At 43.0% G+C, this 24,262-nt stretch overlaps 1 protein-coding gene across 1 annotated transcript in view; it reads left to right on the forward strand.

The window, feature by feature from the left end:
- pde3b (phosphodiesterase 3B) overlaps positions 1 to 24,262 on the forward strand; it is a gene marked incomplete at both ends in the record, with an annotated part of 120,376 nt that overhangs the window by 70,383 nt on the left and 25,731 nt on the right. The window contains 6 exons of the mRNA XM_083901033.1: positions 411 to 659; positions 4,386 to 4,540; positions 5,422 to 5,522; positions 5,611 to 5,842; positions 6,005 to 6,096; positions 14,921 to 15,084. Of these exons, the coding sequence (XP_083757159.1) occupies positions 411 to 659; positions 4,386 to 4,540; positions 5,422 to 5,522; positions 5,611 to 5,842; positions 6,005 to 6,096; positions 14,921 to 15,084 (993 nt within the window). The remainder of the gene's footprint in view (positions 1 to 410; positions 660 to 4,385; positions 4,541 to 5,421; positions 5,523 to 5,610; positions 5,843 to 6,004; positions 6,097 to 14,920; positions 15,085 to 24,262) is intronic.

A 24,262-nucleotide genomic window follows, 5' to 3' on the forward strand; every position in this document is an offset into this window, starting at 1 on the left:
AATAAACTTAGTCTGACTAGCGTTGGACTTCTGCACATGCACCAAAGTTTACTCCTGGTCTTTGACCCCGAGGTAGAAGAAGAGAACATATAAACTTGCGTTGATGTTGTTGGAAATCATACGGTGGCGGCCGCGGTGTCCTTATTTCGGCACAACACAGCAACCACAAAAGCCATGCTCCATCTAATTTGTGTCGAGATAAACATGTACAGCAAGTATGAAACATACAGAACCACAGCACCATCCATCTCACCACACAGTGTTTGTTTGTCTGTGACGTAAATGTCAACAGGATTCAACACGTGTTAGCTTACAGAGAGATACAGGTCTTAGTTTGATTCAACTGCATGTGAATGTAGTTTTCAAATGAGAAGTGAACTGTTTGTGATATACGTGTGTGTAAACGTAAGGGCGCGGTGAGCGGCAACGGCGTGGATCTGTCAGTCATCAACGAGGCCAGGAACCTGGTGTCGGACCTGCTCATGGACTCGTCGCTGTTGCCGCACACCGTCTCCGCCCTGCGCAGTATCTCCAGCCTCATGGGCACGTTCTCAGGCTCGTGCCGTCCCCGGGTCAACCCTTTCACCCCCTTCCCGGGTTTTTACCCCTGCGATGAGGTGGAGGACTCTGTAGAGCGGAGCGACAGGAAAACCATTAAGGTAAATTCTAGGAATTCAATGTATGTGAAACTGTATGTGAAGGGTTAGGAGGCAAGAGGGGGTACATGCAAGACTTTCCATCAGCAGGGTTGAAATGCTGAGATAATGCAGTTGTACTGTTGTCACTGAAAATACATGTTGTGTAGACTGTATATGGGCTCTCCACATTTGCATTGATCAGGAATGAAATAAAAATAATACAAATTAGAGTTGCGAGCAGCGTTGTGCGGGACCTTGCATCTGCCGGCGCCACCGCCAGGCCGGGTAAGCCACCAGCAGGCCGGGTAATTAAGTAAGTAATGACAGTTTTAAAATGACCGGCATTTTTTTTTTCCTAAACTGCAAATGGGTCAATGACAAATAAAGCCTCTAAAAAGGTATTTTTTAAAAGTATTTTCAAAATGGATGCAATGCATATTTTTGAGTCCAGAACAATGTGCTTGAACATTTCTCATATATGGTTTAACTTTTCTAACTGTTTTTCTAACTTAACATCCAATTTTACATTTAAAGACAGGAAAATAATCACACAAATACACAAATTCATATATTCAGTATAATAACTACACACATTACATTTATAAACCATTTGGTCACTTTAACGTATCATTTATTGGTTTAAATTTGTTGCACCACTTGACAAATATTGTTTGCACCACCTGATCACATTAGTTATGACATTAGTTTTTTTTGCATGAAAAAAATGCATTTTCATTTCAAATAGTAACATGTGTTTTAGACATCAGTTAAACCTAACCCTAAACCATCAAAAACAATTCACATAACATTACATATTTATGATGAGGATCGAGTACAGTCACGATGAAGTGCAGGGGATCTGGGTAGATGTTAATAAAACGTGGTGACAGACTCTTAAAAGAGCAGAGCTCACTTTTCATTGTTTTCACTCCATGTTCTCAATCTTTGTGTAGAAGACACTTTAGCGCTGCAGTTAATGGAATAACAGATGCATCAGATGAGCCGATGTCTTTAGTTAACTGCTCAAAGAGAGAGAATGTTCTCTGGTGTGAAGTGAATGTTGCAGGGAGTTCCTAGTCTGCTCCGTATGCAGCCAAGTTTCGCTTTAGCGCAAAGAGACGTTCCAGCATTTAATAGGTGCTGTTCCCCAGTGAACTCGCTGTGTTTTGGCTGCCGAATTATCAGTGCATCCCTAAATATAACATCTTTATTGACAAGAACAATGTAACCGTAATAATGACTTATTTGATAGTGTGACTTGAGTTTCAGTCAGCACATGGACAAGGGAGCACTTGCCAATTACATGGGGGCGCAGCGGCCTTGATCCCCGGTTTAGAAAAATTTGTGGTGTATACATTTTTTTATTTAAAATTTAAAATAAACAACAACAACTCTTAGCCTGGTGGAAGTAAACCCTGGCGGCCCACCAGGCTTATAATGCACAGGGGGAAACCCTGTTGTAATAATAATAATAACTGTTGTAAAACTTTCCAGCAGGTGAAACTATATGTGCTAGATGTTATGACTAAGTCCATGGAGCATGTGTAGTTCGTAATCAAAGCACAATTGTCAGCTGGATCATTGTTAATACTTAATCTGTGTCATACTAATTTTGATAGTGATAGTGGCATCTAAAATGTACAAATTATCATGCAAAATGATTTAAAGTGTGTAATATCTTTCCTTTCAAAACTAATAAACATTCTACAAGTGTCATGGATAACCTTAGAGCTTTGAATAGCATTATATAGTGACATTCCTTGCAGTTGTGCCACCTGACAATTGCAACTAAACTCAAATTAAACAGCTTCTGTTTGGATGCAAGCATTATTTTCTACCATGAAGTTCACACAGAACACTATTTTAAGAAATAAAGAGTTTTATGATATAATCATTTTTTTCTAGTTTTACATTGGTTTACATTGATTGTACCACACTGACATGGAAAATGTACCAACCTACATATAGTTGAAAGTAGTTATTTTTATCAGTATTTGACAGAGATCTACAAACCTTTTTGCTTAGTCCCAAGGGTCTCTGGGGTTCCTCTGGCTGATGCAACATTCAGTTTACAGCTATTGTCTCTTGACTTCAAAATAAAGTCCAATGTTTATGGTTGCACCACCCTGATATTTAGGAAATGTAAATTTCTGGACAAAAGTTTTGGAGTTATTTTAGCAGCTTTAAAACTATTGATATTAGGGAAAAAACATTATTCAAAAGACTTCAAACATAAAATTATGCCAGAGTATTTTATTTTGAGTTTATCATTATTAAAATAAAATTTTTAATAGTTTTCTTAGTCTGCTCACTTGCTCGGACAGCTGCATCACCTGATATCTTGGGGGTTTGAGAAGCCAAAACATAAAAATAATATAATTATTTGAATTTACTGAAAAATGTATGAAAATTAATAGGTTTTATAGAATTAAGTGATAGATGTCATGAAAGATTAAATTTTGTTTTTTTTAGATAATGGACTTTTTAGATATGCACGTCATGTCATTGACCCAAATCTGAATTTTTAACATGGGAGTCTAGCGTTGAACAGAACTCTGTGCGCTTTGAGGTGGTTTTAAGAAAAAACGCAAGTCATATGAAAATGAAAACAACACACAGGGTTAGACAACAACCATAGAAACGTTTTGATGTAAAAAATGTTTGTTTAAGTTTGAAAGTGTGGGCAGGAGAGGAGTTTGTTTGGAGTGTTAAATGTTTTCCTTCTCACTAGAAGTGTGCCACTCTAACTACCGCCCACGCACGCAATACACTGATTATAAAATCTGAAAGCGCTCAAAAAAAGTACAAAACTTAAACGAAGAAGCGTAATATGTATCGAAACCTCGAGTTAGATGATAAAAGTCCCAAGTCTTGTGACCCGTTTAAAGTTCAAATCACGCTTCTATGTAAAAGTATGACAACACTGTGAGGCTCCAAAGCGAGCTTGGTTTTTTGACTTTGTCCGTCCGTTTCCCATTCATGTCTATGTGGAACTCGTTAATGGTTTTTTTGGATTTTTGTCGCCATGGTTACGCGAAACCCTTTTAAAAGTCATAGCACACCATTCCCGATCAATCCGCACGTTTTGATATAACTTGTGTGAGGGTTCTCTCAAAGCTGCGGGGGGGTGAGTTACGCGGCAAACTTTTGGTAGAAGAGAAATATCAAGACGATTAAACACGAAGGATTATAAGAGATGCTTGCTCCACAATGCATTTAGGCCCGAACTCTAGTTCTACCAGAGTTGAGGCTCTAAATGCATTGCGGTTCAGGCACCTAATAAATATACAAGTCGTACAATAAAACTATAAAAAAGATAAAACCAATACTGGGTTGAAAGCCAAAGAGTGAAAATGTTTAAAAAAAAATCTTGAATGTAAACTTCTGCAGCCTAGTGTCTGTTATCTCCCTTAATTTTTATTTATGTCCAACAGCTTTTGTCTGAATTTTTTCTCATTTTCAGAACACTAATGGATACAGCTGCCATTTTGGATCACCATGTTTTTACAGTAGCCAACGACAGACTCCCATTTATGGCATTTCAAAAATAAATTCTAATGACTGTGCTTTGGCAAACCAGATAGCATTTTCAAATTACTCATGTGAAGTATTAATGTTTTACTATTCTACATGATCAATTGCTTTTTATCTGAGCCAGAGATAACATTGTACTGCACATTCTCCCAACCCGACCTGTTCACTGTGTGTATAATGAGATATTGTCTGTCTTTTTTGTGTGTGGATCAGGGTCTGAGCAGCAGAAACAGCCTCCCTACTCCTCAGCTGAGACGCAGTTCCACCACCTCCTCCTGCTCCTCTGTGCTTTCCGCTCTTGAATCCACTTCTTCACGTTGGGAGCGCAACAGTGGCAAGAGGCCCCACCCTGATCTTAACTTGACCAGGTACAGATGCAAACTCACCTAGTTTTCATATATTATGTACACTACTGTTCAAAAGTTTGGGGTCACTAAGAAATATCCTAATTTTTGAAGGAAATAATAATAACATTAAATTAATCAGAAATACACTCTATATATTGTTAATGTGGTAAACGACTATTCTAGCTGCAAACGTCTGGTTTTTAACGGAATATGTACATAGGTGTATAGAGGCCCATTTCCAGTGTTCTAATGGTACATTGTGTTTGCTAATTGCATTAGAAGGATATTGGATGATTAGAAAACCCTTGTGCAATGATGTTAGCACAGCTGAAAACAATTTTGCTGGTTCTTTGACAAAAGGGTAACATTTTGAATAAAAATCTTTATTTCTAATCTTGTCAATGTCTTGACTATATTTTCTATTAATTTTGTAACTCTTGACGAATAAAAGTGTGACTTTTAATGGAAAACACCAAAAATTTGATAGGTGAGCCCAAACTTTTGTCCTACATCTCTTATTTGTCAAAAGCCTCATGTTTCACATCCTGAGATTTACTTCTGACATGAATGTGTTTGTAGCTCCTGAAAAGTCAAACTGTGGGGAAAAATAGTTAAACTGTTAAAATACTGATTGACAATGTTATCTCTTGACTTAAAAACTAATCTCTAAACTAAAGTTTCACCGTCTCATTTTTAACCTGGAGAACAAACACTGAGGTGTAGTGTCATTGTTTCTCCACAGGATGGCAGTAGAAGTCTAGCTATGGTGTTTCTTAGAGTTGAACGTTGTTAATGATCTTTTTGTTTTCACTTTGTGAGATGTGAGGATCGTCCAGCTGACAGTCAAAGATAATAAATAAGTTGAAGGTTGGTTCTTAAAATGTCGCTGTGTTGTGCTCCAGCTCTGGTCTGTCCAATGGGCCCAGTGCAAACCTGCTAACCATTCCCAAGCAGAGATCATCCTCCGTTACCCTCACATACCATGCAGGGCCTAGGAGAGCTGGTAAGACTTCAAACTTTCCCAAAGATGCCACAGTTCCTTCATAATTTGAATTAAAATGGTTTTCTTCTCCTTTCCTCATCCTCTCCAGGTACATCTCCGAGCCTGAGCCCGCTCACCTCACCTAGCCACAGTCCTCCCGCAGTGGGTATGGGCTCTTCATCGTCTCTCATTACCCGATCGCCTGTGGAGTTCCCCGACACGGCCGACTTTCTGACCAAGCCCAGCGTCAATCTGAACCTGCACAAGCCGATGGGCTACACCTTCAGCTCGCCTGACGTTCAGCAGTCTTACAGGAGCTCTGCTCTACCTCTGTGCACTAGGTAACTCTTAATAGTGAGTGAGTGAGTGAGTGAGTGAGTAAGTGAGTGATTAAAATAATAATAATAATAATAATGATAATAATAATATACTGTATGTGTGTGTGTGTGTGTGTGTGTGTACAGTGTTTGGTTCTGACTGTGATTGTCTGCGTCCATTTTCAGCTGTGGACTTCAGATGCTCAAGGGGTATTCAGGTGGTGATTCAGGGGAATCTCATTCAGCATCAACCAGTGAGGCTCAACGCAGTTGTTCAGGTACACACACACACACTTATATTATATTATACATATGTGTCCAGCCATGGCAAAAGGGTTCACATGTCTACTTTGGGACATTTGGAGTTATTTACAGATTCCGAAAGTGTGATTTCTAAGCTTTCCAACAATGTCAAACCCATGTCCATCTGATCATGTTTGAGGAAGATGTGGTCATTTGAATGTAGGCACTCCTCAAACTGCTTTAGGGAGAAATTCAGCCTGAAAGATTTCGACCTTCTTGAGGAGCCAGGCCAATAGCTGCTCATTTGCATCACATTAACATGTTCACAACCCCCCACCCAGTCTAGCTGTCAGTGACATCTGATGTCTGTTAGCCCACAGGACAGTAACAGTGTAGCAGTTTGGAAAAAAAAAAGGAATGAATGTAGTTCATGTCAAGGCAAGTTTATTTGTATAGCACATTTCAACAACAAGGTAATTCAAAGTGCTTTACATAAAGCATTAAAAAGCATAGAAAAGAGACATTTATAAAATCAGATATAACATCAAAATAAAAACAAGCAGGTAAAATTTAAAGATTAAGATTAAAAAATAAAATAGATACAAATAAAATAAAAAGATAAAAAATAAAATCAAGAGTATATATAAGGAATAGAGGTTACAGTGCAGTATTGGAAATTACTGAAATGCAGCGGCAAACAGAAAAGTCTTCACTCTTGATTTAAAAGAGGTGAGAGTTTCAGCAGACCTACAGTTTTCTGGGAGTTTGTTCCAGATATATGGTGCATAGAACTAAAATAAAGAAATAAAATATATCTAAGTGTGTGAAGGAATATTTTCCAGACCATGGACTATATTATCATCTTCAATACCAGTTCCTCCCCCACAATGTGGCTGTACCCACTCTGTCCATCACAGTTGATATGTGGACTAAATGATGACATCACAAACGCACCCTCTTCTGCTTACTCTTCTGTGCAGTAACCTTTGGTGCATGTGAAGTATTTTGCCTCATCAGAACAGAAAGGCCTGATTTTTTCAAAAAGATACGTCTGCCTGTCCATGGTCAGTCCAGGTGGGGCCAGGACGGGAAGACTGTCAACAGGGGGCAGAACTCCTGGGTTGCGCAGTAGCTGAAACTCGATAGGCTCTGCATCACTGTGAGTTTGAGCAAGCACCACATCTGGTCTGTTGGCATCAAAGCTGTGACAGGATAGTGACACTCTGCCATCTGCCGTTCCAACAAGCTGCGGAATATTGAGGCGACTTTCAGGAGAGCTGTGTTCCACTTCCTGTTGACAGCAAGAACCACAATGAAAATAATTATTTAACTTTTCCAAAAAAATCACATTTTAAACATTACATATAGCAGTCTATATAAGCATTTGGCTATTGTATAGAAATCAATTTATACACATACCAAGAGCCTTAGCCGACCTCATGTATTGACGCCACACTGAGGCCTTGGACACATGGGTTGGCAGCAACTTCACATGCCAATCCTTATGCCCAGGATTCTGAAAAAAAATAAAAAAATACTTGTTTCAGATCATGGTTCATGTTAACAGGCACTTTATCACTGAATCAGTATAGATTGATCAGTAGTATTGCTTGAATTATGTGTGAATGCCACACCTTTATGTGCATGAATTGCACGTGTAATTAACACGTTCATCACACATTGTGTTAATCATGTGTGATTCATGCATGCAAAGGTGTGGCATTCACACATCATTCAATTCAATGTTAGGTTTCGAACACGGGAGTTTCGTCTCAAAGCATTTGAATTATCAAACTGAACCTGCGGGTGTACAAAATCTCAAAGAGGGCCGTGACATGCTCCTCTTACGGCTTATAATACGCTCATCTGACCGAACAAAAGTTATGATGTGCGCATCATTCTCATTGTAATAATACAGTACCGAGCTAGCGAGCTAATAACAATGTAGCCAAACGGCGTTATGAAACGCACAGTGGATTATTAAAAGACAGCGTCCCTATGTGCGTCTGTATGTGACTTTGAATGAACACTAATGTAACATCGATTAACAACGTTAATGAAAACTCACCCCATAATAACTCCAGTGCCTCCGATCAGATAAGAGGTCCGGGCGTGCTTCCTTTTCGTTGCAGTTTTACGTCTGTTCGCCTCCAAAAGTCCAATTCGATAGGAGATAGAGCGGTGCTGGCGTCATGTCATCATCCCAGACAACTACCGTGTGTGTCCTGCTCTCTTTCAGCCGCGGAATAATCATCTGTTTGTTGTTTTTGTGACGATGAAGTCTGCTAACACGTTAGCATAAAGATCGCTAGCTTAAAATGCTAACAGTCCACACACAGCCGTCTCTGTGCTTTCTCTGTCCCTGTGAAGCAGCTGACTTGTTGTCCTGTTCTATTTGTCTTCCTTTGTCAAACAAAGCTTTGATGATGACTGCTTTGATGATAATCACGCTTTAATTTCGCACTGCACACACACACACTGCACACATACGCTGGACATTCGACACACTCGCTCTCCCTCTCTCTCTCTCTCCGTATAATTAGCCATGTGTATTCTCCGTGATCGTCAGCTGATTGGCTGAAAAAACAACAAAAGCTCTGGAATGTGAGATCGCCACACCCAAACTAGGAACGATTCACAGCGATAAAACAACCTTAATTCAAACACAAAGTTTATGGTTTTAAGACCCACAATACTGTGATTTGAAGCATGTAGTGGCTTCTTCAAAACTTCAACTTGTGTAATTTTGAAAAAAACGAAAATCCCTAATTTTGGAAAAAAAAAAACGTTTTCCTGTTTTTCTCGTTTTGCGCTCGGCCGACTTGTTGCCTTTTTGTCCGTGGCGGGTCACATATATATTATACAGTATCATTGATTATGACTATAGCATTGAAGAATAATAGGAAACGTGAAATAATGAAATAATGCAATATTTTCTGTGATGACATTGTACGGTTTTATCAAATTAACCCCAATAATTCAATAAATCCCACTGCACGGGTTGTGTTTGACTGGCGAAACAGTGTCACAGCTCCAACACTCAATCTGTCTTTTTAAGTGCTTATTTATTTTTAACAGCAACTCCACACATGCTTTCTTTTCACACTTTAACAGTGATTGTGCCGTCAATAGATAATCAACTGAAAAACACAAATTAAACAACAACACTATGTTAATGGAACAAACATTCCAGATATTTAACATAAATTACAACACTTTGCTCACACATCAACTCACCAGCTCAGTATCACCAGTCAAGCACAGTATGAATGAATAATCACAGATGAGTATACACAAAGTAAACTGCTGCCGCTAGAGGGCGCTATAAATTCACAACAGTATATTTACAAAATAATACTTGAAAATAGGAGAACTGTCATTGTACTTGTCATTGACCAAGTAGGCCACAATAACCATTATTAACAACAATGTTATACACAGATTATGTGCACCTTCTCAAGTGACAAAATAAAGAAACAACATAACTGTCCAATTAAACAGCTTTGGTCCGGCATTCAAGTGTCCACAGTTGAAGTACTCAGAGAAGTAAGGAAAGCCTCCTCTTGCTCTTCTACTGGTAGCAATACCACCAGTCTTCTGACATCCCTGTGTAGTATAGTGGACGGACACGACTCCTTGTCCTTCCTGGCTTGGGACAGGCTGATGGGAAGACTATGACAAATCCTCACTTTGACGTCCCGGACAACACCCTTATCATCCGGACACGCCTCCTCAACACGACCCAACCTGAATCGACCCCGGAGGGCGTTTTGGTCTGCAACCCATACCAGGTCACCAACGATTGGCCTCTCATTGGAAAGGTTGGCAGCCAGGGAGAGGAGGGTTTGAAACTCCAGGGTGGTCAAGTCACCCTCTTGACCAACACTGCTCAACAACCTCTTCAACACGCGAACAGCTGCCTCCGCTGCCCCATTCCGATGTGGTGAGTCTGCCGGACTGAACTCCTACACCCAGTTAGTCCCAGCCACGACCGCTCTCCTTTGGACCTCTTCCTTGTCGATACCTGCCAGGAAACTGTAGAGATCCTCCAGCGAGGGTTTGGCCCCCACAAAGTTGGTGCCCTGGTTGGACCACAGTTTTCGGGGATGACCTCTTAAGGCGGTGAATCGATGATGAATGGATTGCTTTCAAGGCCATACAACTAACGACCACGCCCCAGACCTTTTTCTTCGTGCGCGGCCTCACAACGTCCCTGACTATGTATGGACCAAATAGGTCGAGTGTTGTGTATTCAAAAGGAGCTGCTGGCCCAGTGCGTACAGAAGGATGTCACCCATTACTTGGGAGCATAACTTGGCTCTGCACTTCCGACAATGTACACACGAGTCAATGACTTTGCGAGCGATCCTAGGGCCTAGCACCACCCAGGCTCTTTTCCTCATCCGAAGGAGGGTGCCAGCAACGCCTTCATGGTTGGCATGGTGGGCTTCTTCAGCAAGAAGGGCACTGATCCGCTCCTTGTAGGGACTGGATCCGGTCGTGGCACAACAGGAGGCCTGTCGAATCGTCTTTGTTCACAACCAGACGGTTAAGTGTAACCGTCGGGAAGGTCACACCTTTCTGGGCATTGAGACATAAGTTCCGAAATGCCGCCTCTCGTTCCTGGACTGAGAGTACTGCCTCCCACTGTTCCCGCTCACCGGTTCGATCTCTGCCGAGTAACCAGGAGTGCACGGCTCTGCGGACGTATCCCACAGCCCCACAAAGGCTGGTTAGTGTAGCAAATCCATCTGACCTCTTGTAGGTCAGATGGATGAAAGATCCATCTGACCTACAGGATCCCCTGTTATCGACCGTGGGAGGCCACGTGATCGCCCCGCCCCTGACTACGGCACCCACATCGGCAGGACTGCCTGAAGCAGATAACTTCTTTGCCTGTGCTCTTGTAATGATGGCAGCGAAAGCTTTCCTTTGGAGCTTGCTCACAACCTCCCTGGTACCAGAAGCCACCTCTGCAGCAGACTTCATGGGCCACTCCTCCACCGCTCTGGTCAGGAACTCTGGACCTCTCTGCCACAAGGAGTCACCATCAAGCTACTCAGGGGAACACCCTCTTGTGACTAGATCGGCCACGTTGTACTGACCGGGGACCCACCACCAATCTGTCACAGGTCCAGCCTTCTGTATTTCACCAACGCAGTTAGCAAAGGAAGTTTGGAACCCGTAACTCTCCCGCTGGATGGCCCCCAACACAGTCTGGCTGTCCACGAAGGTCCTCGATGTCATCAGCGGGAGAGTCCCTCCACAGGAAGCGATGGACATGCACCTCCTGATCCTCCAACACACCGAGTTGTACATTTTGGAGACATCTCCAACTGCTGCGTACTCCCCTTCCCGGAAACGGAGCAGGACCGCGCGGATGGGGTTCAAAACATCTGGGCCCTTCAGTAGAATGCCATTCAGGCTAACACCCCTGAATTTCCGGCTGCTGTCCCAGACTAGTCTCACTGGAGTGGAGACAGAGTTGGGGTTGGGTGCTGCTCCGTTCCAACTTTCAATCACAGCCCTGTAAAGCTTGACTGCGGCCCCCCTGGCTACCATGTCGTGCACCTGCCTCGCGTAAGCTTCCTTCCACTTCGGATCCTTCTCAAGTCGCTGATTTCAGAAACGCCAGCTTGACAGCTTCGCGGTTGTTTGGCAAAGTAGCGGGGTTCTCCTTCCAGGGGTACCTGGCGTCCCACTGAGGCTTTTCGCTATGGTTGTCGCTTAACTTGAAGGTCAGGCCTCTCCTGATGATCTCTAACTCTCGCTTGTTGGGGAGTGACATCTCCTTCCCCCCAGGGGCGCACTTTCCACAACGACAACCACCGCAAATAGGGTTACAGGCGGCCCCAATGCTGTCCCACTGCAGCCACTTGACGATCTCAGCATTGCACGCAACCGTGGTTCCAACTTTCATGCTGCTCTTTAGCACGGGGCAGTGGTTATGATGAACCTCGACTCTCCTGGACTTCACCCTCATGGAGCATGCAAAGTGGGTTGACGAGTGGCGTGCAGTCACCTCAATGCCCTCGAAAAGGTCTGGGTGTGCGCCACTGACAGTCTTACCAAGTGGACCATCCCACAACACCAGGTCCCTGCACCTCATCATCTGCTGGGGCGCAAGACGACCTTCTCGGGTACTGATAAGTAACTCAACTTTCTCCAGGCGGGTCAGCTCCCCCGGTTTGATGACACCAGGGAAGAATCTCTCCAGGCGCTTTGAGTCCACTGCATGGTCCACTCTGGCTATCTTCTCTAGACAATAGCAGAGCATCTCATGGAGCCGCCATGTTTCCCTTTTCGTGGCTACTTTTATGCTCACACAATACCTCTTTGTCTCAACTTTTGCCTCCATACCACCTACACCATATACGACCAGTGACCAGTGTGATTGGCTCACCCGACAATCCAAGCCTCTCTGCCGCTTGGTGAGTGATGTAGTTGGTATCTGAGGCTAGATCGATTAGGGCCCCGACCCAGTCACCTCCAACAACATCATGAGGACCGGGTGTTCTTTCGGTCCGCTTTCTTTCACCAGATCTTTGTCAGCACATATTGTTGAGGACACCTTACTTGTGCAGGCCTTACGAACAGCCTCCAACTGCTCTGGAGTCAGTCCTAGACTAGCAAACAAAGTCTCTTGTTCTTTGGTCGGACCACGGGGTTCTCTCCTATTTTCCCCATTGGACTCTGCCCTAGCAGTGCCCTTTTTGGCGGGTAGTTTGAGGCACAGGAAGAAGTGGTGATCTGCTGGGGTGCCACCTGACATTCGTCATTGCGACACAGAAAGTTTTTATTGCACAGACTGTCCCTCCTATGGAGATCCAAACATCTGGGGCAGGCTTTTGTCTTTTTTACTTGAGCCCTCCGCTCTGCTGGGTTGGCTCTCTTAAATGCCTTACATCGGTATAGACGTCCAGTATGCCCCTCTTCGCCACACATACCGCAAGGTTCTCGCGGCAATTCTTCTCTTGCCTCGCTTGCCGTGGCCTTGGTAAACGAACGCCTTTCCTGCCTTCTGTCCCCCAGTCTTTCCTTAGGTTTCTCATGGGGGCTCGGCTCACCCGCTTTGGCAGGGTTTGGTCGTCTGGTGATCTGTAACTGCTCCAGTTGCATTAGAACCATCTTCTGATCTCTCAGGAACTGCCATAGCTTGTCAAACCGGTTACGTGGGTTGACGTAACTGGCCGCATCGCATCGGTACAAAAGCCACCTTTCCTTCATACCGTCCGGCAGCTTACTTTCGAGTGACCGGATCACCAACTGGTTTTTTATGGCGTCCTCATAACCCAAGTTTATAAGGTCCAACAGCGCCATTTCCACCGCTTGGATCAACTGCAATGCCTCCCTAGGTTGGTTGTTGCGCACAGCTGGTAAGTCCTGTAGCTCCAACACGATGTCATCCGCTATTTGCGACATGTCCCCATAACAGTCCTCCAAAACCCGGAAGACCTCCTCCGCAGTACGGCAATGAGACAGACTGAGTTCACGTCTTACTGCATCAGCAATGCTGTCCAGCAGGTGGAAGAGCCTACACTCAGGGGATCCTGTGGGTTCAGCTAATGCCTGAAGGGTCCCCCAGTTAGTCTTCCATCTCCAATATCTTCTCCTGTCTCCATAGAACTTTGGTAGGCTTAGGGGCATGAGTGCAATCCTGGGCCCGATTAACCCCTGAGAGGTGGCCAACACGCTCCGTCCTGGCCCAACACTATCCGGTAGCATAGGGTGCGCTCCTCGCTGCTGTCACAGCGTGCTAGAGAAGCTAGGGTTAAACTAGAGGGCGCTATAAATTCATAAGAGTATATTTACAAAATAATACTTGAAAATAGGAGAACTCCACACAGACATTATATCACTTTTTGTACAAGAGCTGCAACTAATGATTATTTCCATAATCGATTAATCTGTCAAAAATGTTAAAAAACATTGATCAGTGTTTGTCAAACCTGGAAATGACGATGTTCTTGAATGTCTTGTTTTGTCCACAAAACCAAAAATATTCAGTTTTAATGATTTATTTGTTATATGGAGCAAAGAAACAAAGAAAATATTCACATTTAAGAAGCTAAAACGATCAGACATCTTGTTTTAGTAATGAAAAAAGCTTCAAACCGATAAATTGAAGATCAAAATAGTTGACGATTAATAAGTAATCAATTAGTCGAGTAATTGTTTCAGCTCTATTGTACACACAGTATCGATTCCTTTAGCATATCATCTTACAAATTAACATTAAACTTTTTGTGGATTAGCATAAAATAATCACTTGACATTTTAGTCTGGATGGCGCCAGGTGTTCACTCTCACTTGAGCTGTTGTCCGAGTATATCGCAATATATGATTTCGCAAATACTCAACCCTGATAATATTGTATAATGACTTAAATAATACTATAAAATTGTATCATTCCCACCCCAATACCATTTCATTTATGTAATAATTTCCCAATAATAGTGTGAGACATAAGGGACAATATTACAATAACATGTTATATCTGTAATATTATCTCCTTACAACTGCTTTATTACCTCTTTTATTATGTTATAGACAGTACATTTTAATTTAGTCATCAAGTCTTTACCATGGACTAGTAATTCTAGTTTCAATAGATATTTAAAAATGAATGTGATAATGCAACTGTTGATTGATAATTTTAGTGATGTTTAGGGTTACATCCCTAAACTAAACCAGATCGATCTGGTTAAAGTCTTTGTGTACTTCCTGTCAATAGAGCAACAGGAAGGATATGTTTTGGTCAACAGTTGCAGAACACAATATGTGTTGTTTTCATGGCACAATAATGTTCTACAGGTATAAACTACAAGTATATAAAGTGTCTCTACTGTGTGTGTGCAGGAGGTGAAGGGCTGGAGTTTGCAGGTGCCTCTCTGATCAGGGAGGAGTGTCTGGAGTTGGACAGGTCTGGAGACGGGAGACCAGGTGTAGCAGGGAACCAGGGACAGACTGAGCAGGAGAGGGAGAAGAAGCCAAGCACAGACCAGCAGACTCAGGAATCAGAGGTCAGAAGTCCTCAGTGTCTCCATCACCTGCTCTAGCTGCATCTCACACATTTAACTCATACTCTTCTCAATGATTGATTAAATTACACGACTGTTCAAAAATTTGGGGTCACTTAGAAATGTCCTTATTTTTGAAGGAAAGGCACTTTTGTCAATGAATATAACATTTAATGAATCAGAAATCCACTCTATACATTGTTAATGTGGTAAACGACTATTCTAGCAGCAAAAGTCTGGTTTTAATGGAATATGTACATAGGTGTGCAGAGGCCCATTTCTTTTCTTGGAAGGAAGAGAGAGAGAGAGATGCGCAGACAACATTAACTGTGACAGTGTCTAGGTGTGTGGCATTAAATGGTTAAAGTAGTACAAAACAGACAGAACATACTTCACAGAACAGAACATAGACAACACTAAACAATTAAGGTAATACAAAACAGAACATGCTTCACAAAACAGAACATAAACAACATTAAACAATTAAATTAATACAGAACATACTTCACAGAACATAACAACATTTGATTGACATTCATTTGTATAACAGGTATGGTTTCTAGTAATCGTTAACGACCATATCAAGAGAGGGTATCCAGGTTTACAACAGCTATATCAGTTCAGTTTTATCTTGTAGTGTAGTGGGGTGCGTGTGTGTTCGTGAGAGAGCATGAGTGCGCACGTGTCTAAATGTGCAGGTGTTGTCATTAGATGTGAGTGGACTCTGAGTGGGGGACCGAGTCATTGTCCGGCCAACGCCCAGCAGCGAGCCAATAAGGACCCCGACGCCCAGCGGTTGTGCAGGGCAGGAGGAGCCCGCGGCCACCGCTCCCCGGGATAGCCACGCATCCACCCCACAGAAGACCAGCCAGACGGGTGCGGGGCGGAAGCCCCCCCACACAGGGTCAGCCCACGGGGGCAGACAGCGGCAAAGCTATGGACAGAGGCCAAGCCACCCCACACCCAGGTAGATCCCAGGCTTCCCGCACCCAGAGCCCACTAGCGCCCCAGGGCGGGGCCAGCCCACCTGCCGGGGCAGAGCCCCCTCAGACCGCCCACCGGAAAAGCGGGCCAGAGACCGCCACAACCACCCCCGCCACCCACCAGAGACCGACCGCACATCCCCCATCCCCAGGAGGGGTAGGTAGAGGCCCACATAAGACCCCAAGCCAGGGGTCCCCGAAGACGGAAGACGGGAAGGCCCCCAAGCCAGTCCAGGGCAGAGCTCCCAAGCATAGGCGGGGGCAGAGGTCTGAGGAACCGCCATGCCCGACCCCGTGGCGATGCCCAGCGCATGCCCCCGATGGGTAAGCAGTCAGCCGCCCACCACCGCACCTTCTGGGAGGTGCGCCGTGATGGACAGCAGCCATCGGAGGCCTACCCGACCAGGGGTGGCCTGGTACCCTACCCCGACCACCACAACGTCGCTCCCCAGCCGCCCGTCCCCACCCCTGAGGACCCCCAGAGCAAGTCGGTCACCCTCACGCCCCCCCACCACGCCCCTCCCAGAGGGAGAGGACGCACAAGCCCCCACCTGGGGGTACAGCAGCGAACACCGCCCCCGCAAACCCCAAGGGGAAACCACCCCCCCCACCAGGGGCCAACCCCATCCCACGGGACCACGCGGGCCACAGCATGCAGTGACCCAGAGCCCTCCACCCCCACCCGCAGCGCGATGATAGCCTGGCCCAAGCCCACGGCCCACCACCCCCCAGCCCCCAAGGGCCCCCCACGTCAAGCCGGAAACCAAGGATCTCCATAAATTCGCTGTCGGGAGTGAAGTTGCCCCAGGGGAATCCTCCGGGCGGCTGCGTTTGAAAATAATAATTATATAATAATAAATAATAAATAATAAATAAATAATAATAATTTTTGCACAAAGAGACTTTCCAGCATTTAATAGTTGCTGTTCCACAGTGTACTCGCTGTGTTTCGGCCGCCGAATTATCGGTGCATTCCTAAATATAACATCCTTATTGACAATAACAATATAACCGTAATAATGGCGTATTTGATAGTGTGACTTGAGTTTCAATCGGCACCTGGATAAGGGGACACTCGCTGGTTACATGCGGGCGCAGCGCGCTTCTTCCACGGTTTAGAAAAATCAGTGGTGTATAAAAAAAACTGTATATAAAGTAAATAAACAAGCAATATGCATTGGGGGAAACCCTGGCCGGGTGAGTGTTTGTGAGGAGATGCACGGGTGGTGCCACGAATGAGCGGTCCCCGGAACATTTCCCCATTGCGGACATTAAAAAAGTGTGCCGTAGTAAGAGGAGAAAATAATCTATTTTTATTTTTAAAATCGTCGGAACAAAAAGATTGAATTAATCGATAAAATCGAAATATTGCCCCGGCCTACTTTGGGGACAAATCCCGGTCTGATTGATCACTTACTTTGTATTTTTCAACAGTATTATTTTGTTACAGAAAAGTGAGAAATCTTTGGTTATTTATTTATTTATGTTCGATTCTGTTCACAGTGTTCGAAAATATTTGGTATTAAATGTTAGATTAAGTTGCTATATAAGTAAATATTGTTTAAATAAAATGTTTTCTTATTTTAAAGAAAATCGTGGAATGTATCGAAGCGTAGGTCAAAAATCATGATACAAATCGAATTGTGAGTTTGTGTATCATTACAACCCTACTAAATAATCAAATACTTAATCATATATACACAGTAACACAAATACATATGGACACTCATGGGAACAAAACATGAGAGAACCGTGGGGTTGAGAGTTGATCGTATGACACAAAAATTATAGCAATATAATCTTAAAACCAAAATATGTATACCATTAAGGTTGGTTGGATATCATCTCTACTTGAGATATAAGCGCTCCATTTTTCCCAGAGGGCATCACCTTTGTCTCTTTGTATTCTTAGACTAAACGTCATTACTTCCATTGTTTGGATGTCTTTAATTATGGCTTCCCACTGATTAACCGTGGGATGTTCTGTATTCAGCCATCTTCTTGTTATGGATTTTTGCTTGCAACCATGAAGATTTTTAAGAGGTATCTGTCTTTTTTTGGTAATTCTATGTCCATATTGCCCAGATAGAAAGATAAACATGTGAAATTAAAATTATACTGCAAGAGTTCACTGATAATACTATGAACTCCTTCCCAGAAGGATTTAAGCGTGGGGCAACTCCAGAATATGTGTGTATGATCTGCCGAACAGTGTCCACAACCCCTCCAGCAAGTGGGTTGAAATCCTGTCTGTTTAGATTTTTGCTTTGTTGTTATGAAGAATCGGATACAGTTTTTCCAGTTTTCTCCACGGTTGTGAGGTGGTAGTGGTGATTTGTGTGTTGATTACATTTGTCCAGTCTTCCGAAGTAATTATGATTACCAACTCTTTTTCCCATTTCTCCTTAATATAATTTGTTCAATGACCTCTTGATTCAGCTTTATGTCCATAGAGTTCTCCAATGATCTTTCTGTACAGTTTTGTATTATAGGCTTTAATAAACATTTTGGTATTACCCGATACATTTTCCTGTATAAGTCCTTGAATGTTCTTATCAAAATAGTGCCTAAGTTGGAGATACCTATAGAAATCCTGCCGAGCAAGGCCGTATTTGTCAGATATGGTTTTGAAGTCTATGAAATTCTGGTTTTCGACTAACAGACATAATTCCAGAGTCCTTTTCTCGCCCATTGAGTGAATCCTCTGTCATTCATACCTGGTTTAAAATCTGGATCATGGGTTGGCCACATTAAAATTTGTATTTCATTTTGGATGTTAAATTGCTTCACCAGGCCCAACCAGGTTTCTATAGAGAATCTAACCCACTGGCTTTGGACATCATATGTTTTAGCCTCCACTGGGTTTCCTAATAAACTCTGTATAGGCCTGTCCGACAGTGATAACTCAACATCTTTCTATTTTGCGAAGTAGTCTGTATTACACCAGAGCAACAATGGTCTTATTTGTGCCGCTAAGTAGTAATCTTTGAGCCTCGGTAACCCCATCCCCCCACTATACTTTGGCAACTGTAAGGTTTTTTTTTCTCACCCTGGGAGCTTTTCCATTCCAGATGAAACGAGATATCATCTTATCCCATTCTCGAAAATTGACTTTCAGGGACACAAATGGTCAAGGACTGAAACAGATAAAGTAATCTAAGTAAAATATTTGCTTTTATTGTCATAATTCTGTTGCAAAGATCTAAGGGCAGAGAGCCCCATCTGTCCAGATCATCCTTACATCCTTGTTATACTTGTTTTTAAGATCTATTGATGGCACAAATGTGAGGGCTTGTGTTTTATCTAAATTAAGGGAATAACCTGACAGGTTTCCATACACCTGCAAGAAATCCATTAATCTAGGAATTCCTAACTCTGGGCTCTTTAAGCTGACCAACACATCATCCGCAAAACGACATATTTTGTGTTCTATACCTTTTATTGTGATGCCCTCCAGGTCAGGATTCTGTCTTACAGCTTGAGCAAGAGGTTCAATGAAAAGGTTAAAGAGCGCTGGGCTGGCAGGGCAACCCTGGCGACAGTCCCGTTGCAGGTGAATATTTTCTGACAGGCTTCCATTTACTTCAATTCTGGCTACGGGAGACATATAGTGTTTTGATGCCTTTGATGAAGTTCTTGTGAAAGCCAAATTTTTCCATGACTGTATAAAAAAATTCCCACCCCACCAAATCAAATGCCTTTTCAGCGTCCAAACTAACCCTGGATTTCCACTGGACGCGGAAAGGCCGCGGAACGGCAGCGGCGCGGTCGCCGTTGCAAATCACTTCCATTCTAATCAATGAGAGCATTTCCACCAGACACGCTGCGGCGCGTCTCAGCAGCGGCCCAGAAGCGGCTCTGCCCGCCGCATCGCTATTGATAGGAATCAGTTCTATTTTTTCCGTTGCCGCTGCTGAACCTCGTAAATTTCAACGAAGCAGTTCGCACCAGACAGGAAAAGCGACACAGAATCAAAGTAAAACATTTCCGCCCCCCTTTCAAAATAAAACAATACGCCGGTCATACAGCCTGTCACAACTTCACATCAACATTACATCGTGACAGGTGCTGCCAGGTAAACAGTCAATTAATCAGAGCGTCTCTGAAAGTCATAATGTACGACGAGAGACTGATTGTTTAAGTGGAAAAACATAAAATCATTTATCATAGATCAACAGTTCTTCCACATCAGAGAATGAAAAGAAGCTGTGTTGTTTCCTTTATACACACAGTCTATCGCTGGATCTCGCGAACTTGCGTCCGTTCGAGATTATCGCGCGATCTTCCGTGAATTTCGCCGGCTCCCAAGGCTCCGTGTCGCTGCCGTAGCGCGCCCGGTGGGGATTGCCGCCGGGCAGAGGACGAAGCAGAACCGCACCGCTGCCGTTCCGCGTCCAGTGGAAATCCAGGGCTAGTAGAATAGCTCCAATTTTGTGATTTTTTTATGTGTTCAATGGTATGGAGGGTTCTCCTAATATTATCCTGGTTTGTCTGCATTTAATACATCCAGTGTGATCTTCATCAATCAAAAAAGGGATCACTTCCTCTATTCTTTTAGTTAAAACGGTTGCATATAATTTATAGTCCTGATTTAAAACACTGATAGGTCTGTAAGAGCCGCATTCTTTCAGGTCCTTGTCCTCTTTTGGAATCACTGAGATGGAAGCCTCCCTCCAGGATGGGGGGGACTCCCTCCCTCAGGGTGTAATTAAAGCTTTTATGTAATATGAGCATTAATTGCTCCCTCAGTGATTTATACCATTCTCCTGGAAATCCATCTGTACCTGGAGATTTACAAGACTTCAGGGAGGAGATCGCCTTGTCAATTTCTTTGATTGATATTTCTTTTGTTAATTTTTAATTTTGCAATTTCCCCAAGGAGGGCAGATCCAGTTGGCTCAGGAACTCTTCCACTTTAGCAGGTTTGAACAGTGTGGGTTGGGAATACAGGGTCTGGTAATATTTCTGGAATGCTTTCTGTATTCCCTCTAGTTTGCATCTAACTTTTTTAGTGACTGGATCTCTAATCTTATATACCAAGTTTTCTGATTGCTGTTTCGCAGCCTCCAGGCTAATAGCTTAGAAGCTTTTGAGCCTGCTTCGTAGTACCTCTGTTTAGTAAACCTGAGATTTTTCTCTACTTCATCACAGTAAATCTTGTCTATTTCTTGTTTGAGTGGTCTCATCTGTAGAAGTAAATGTGGGTCTTTACATTTACTATGATGTTGTTCCAGTTCTGTTAGTTGTTTCTGCAGGTTTAACAGTTTTTGAGTTTCTTTTTTTTTAAGAATGCAGATTCTGAAATAATTTCCCCCCGTAGGACCGCCTTAGCAGCGTCCCATAACATCACTGGGTTCACATTACTGTCATCATTGTATTCCAAATATGTTTTTAATTCTTCCTTCATTTTCCCTTTAAACTAAACAAGGCTGTTTAACATGCTTACATTTAAGCACCACGTTGTCACTTTGGGTCTGGTATCTAGTGGACACTGGAGTGATGTGATATATCTCTCTGGTCTATCTCACATTCCTTTAACCTGTGCCTCTCTGAGCTATGCATAAATAGGTAGTCAATTCTCGAATATACATTGTGACGATTTGAATAGAAAGTAAACTGTCTATCTTGATGGTGGAAATCCCTCCAGACCTCTATCAAACCCAGGTCTTAAATTCTCTTCTTAATCCATCTTTCTATAGGAGTGATTTTCCTTTTTTGATTAGTAGTGTCCAAATTTGGGTTCAAGATTACATTATGGTCTCCTGCACAGACCAAGACTCCAGTGGATTGGAACGTTATCAAATCAAATATTCTCTTGTAAAATGTTTTGCTGCTGCCTGGGAGCGCATACACATTCGAGAGAGTCATGTCCTTATCATCTAATTTTCCCTTTACCATTATGAACCTGCCCCCTTGTCTTTAATCTCTGATTGGAATTCAAAATGAACCTTGTTTGGCATCAGAATAGCCACGCCCCTCTTCCGTCCTGTTTTAAAAGATGAGTAGTAAGTATGTTTAAAACCCATGCCCCTTATCTTTTCATGCTCCTGATCCGTTAGATGGGTTTCTTGCCAGAATATAATTTGGGCCTTTTCCCTTTATTTGGGGATATTACTTTACTTGTCTTAACAGGAGTCGACAAACCATTGACATTTAGGGTGATAACCTTAAATTCCTTGTTACTCAGCTATAGAACAGTATTTTCCTGGACACTCAATCGCTTCCCCTGAGAACAGCAAATAAAAACCATGAACAGAATTAACAGAGCAGTCAAGACTGTAAAATGTTACAGTGAACAAAAAAAGTCTTCCATGAAGAGGTCATCCCGAGACCTCTTGTACAGGGGGATGTTTCAGCCTCTGAGTTGTGGGGGGCCCCACAACTCAGAAGAATAACGTCCGTTGTGGAGGTGTTTCACGAGCGACAGTGTCTTCTGACTCTGGGTCTGACTCCGGGTCAAAGTCATAAAAGGGACTGTGGCGGGGAGTCGTGAAGAAGCTATTTTTAAACATTGTTAAAACAATGTTTTGATAATGAGGAGCAGTGCATCCACCGTTCCAGAGGGGGGAGCTGCGCTGCTGAGAGTGGATGTGCTGAATAGTATTGGCCAATCACAAGACTTGTCTTCTGGGGGTGAGAGTTCACTCTGAAATATCGCGACTCAGGAACAGCGTCAGAAAAGAGGATTTCTATCGGCTCGTTTACAGCAACTAGGAGGTTTTTGACCATAAAAACAAGTTAATGTATGTAAGTAAGTAGACCTCCATCACTAACATATATGTGCAACAGGACCACTCTAGGTCCGCTTTAATCAGCAGATATTCCCTCCTTTTGTCCATAACAGCTGATGCATAGTTGTGGTAGAAAAAAACCCTATTCCCGTCCATGGTGATGTTTTTTTTTCCACGATGCGCTGATAATCCGCTCATTGGTTGAATATTTCAGGAATCTAACAATTGTTAAACTTTGGGGGGCATTGTCAGCTGGTTGGAGACCGGGGGTTCTGTGTGCACGTTCAATGCCTAGTTCGTTTGGGCAAGTGCCCTCACCCAGTTCTGTTTGAATGTGGTTCTCCACGAATTGAATCATTGAGGTGCCCTCGGCTCCTTCTTTTATTACGTAGACCAGGGGTGTCAAACTCATTTTCACTGAGGGCCACGTCAGCATAATGGTTGCCCTCAAAGGGCCAGATGTAACTGTAAGACAGGATAAATGTAACTAAATGTAAACGCACCCTCAGAAAAAGACTTTGAAGCACAGGTGAATTCTTCAGCCACAATAAAGCTAGCTTTCACTGCGGCATCGTTTTTGGTTGTGGCTTTTGTGAATACATCCTGCTGCGATCGCATTTTGCCTTTGAATTCTTTGACAATTTGTTGTTTTTCTTGAAGGCTAACTTTGGCATATTCGGCTCCGTATTTGGTGTCAAAATGCCGATAGTTTGTAGATTGTGCTCTTTGACGACCAACACCGCTTCATAACACAAAAGAAATACCAGATATTTCAATCTCAATTTCATTCGTCGCATGATGCATATGATACACTGCAAACTAGTGGCGGGATGCTGTCACTTTACGGGCAACACAATCGCCATGCATTGTGGAAATGTATGTTATGGTAAACACGCCTTAAAGCAGCATAGACTTTATGGGCCAGATAAAATGATGTGGCGGGCCACATCTGGCCCCCGGGCCTTGAGTTTTACACATGTGCCGTAGATCCTTATGTTGTTAAGACGGGAATGTCCTTTGAGTTCAGTTATTTTTGATTTCAGTTCGAGTTGAGTCCTCTGCATCTGGTTTAGTGTTTCTTTCACTTCCAAACTGAATGTCTCCACCTCTCCTACCCGTAGCTCGGCTTCCCCCAGTCTCTGTGACACCGCTTCAATTTTAATTCACAGTCTCCTCCAACTTCAGATTAATGTCTGATCTCATTTCGCCAATTTGTTTTTTAATATCCTCTTGAATTTTGCTCTGTAGGCCTGAGAACTGTTTAGAAATATTATTCTCTTTTACAGACGTAAATATCCACTCCATTTACTTGAATGTTAATACTCTTCTTGCATCCCTTTTTCCCATATCATGTATTTAGTTTTCTCTAGATTTAGTGATAGTTTATTTATATTAAACCACACATGATGCTTGGCCATTTCATTATTGACTGTTTCTACTAATTGGTTCAAATCATCAATAGAACAG

The sequence above is a fragment of the Microchirus variegatus genome, assembly GCF_963457635.1.
Source record: "Microchirus variegatus genome assembly, chromosome: 14".
Classification (NCBI taxonomy): domain Eukaryota; kingdom Metazoa; phylum Chordata; class Actinopteri; order Pleuronectiformes; family Soleidae; genus Microchirus; species Microchirus variegatus.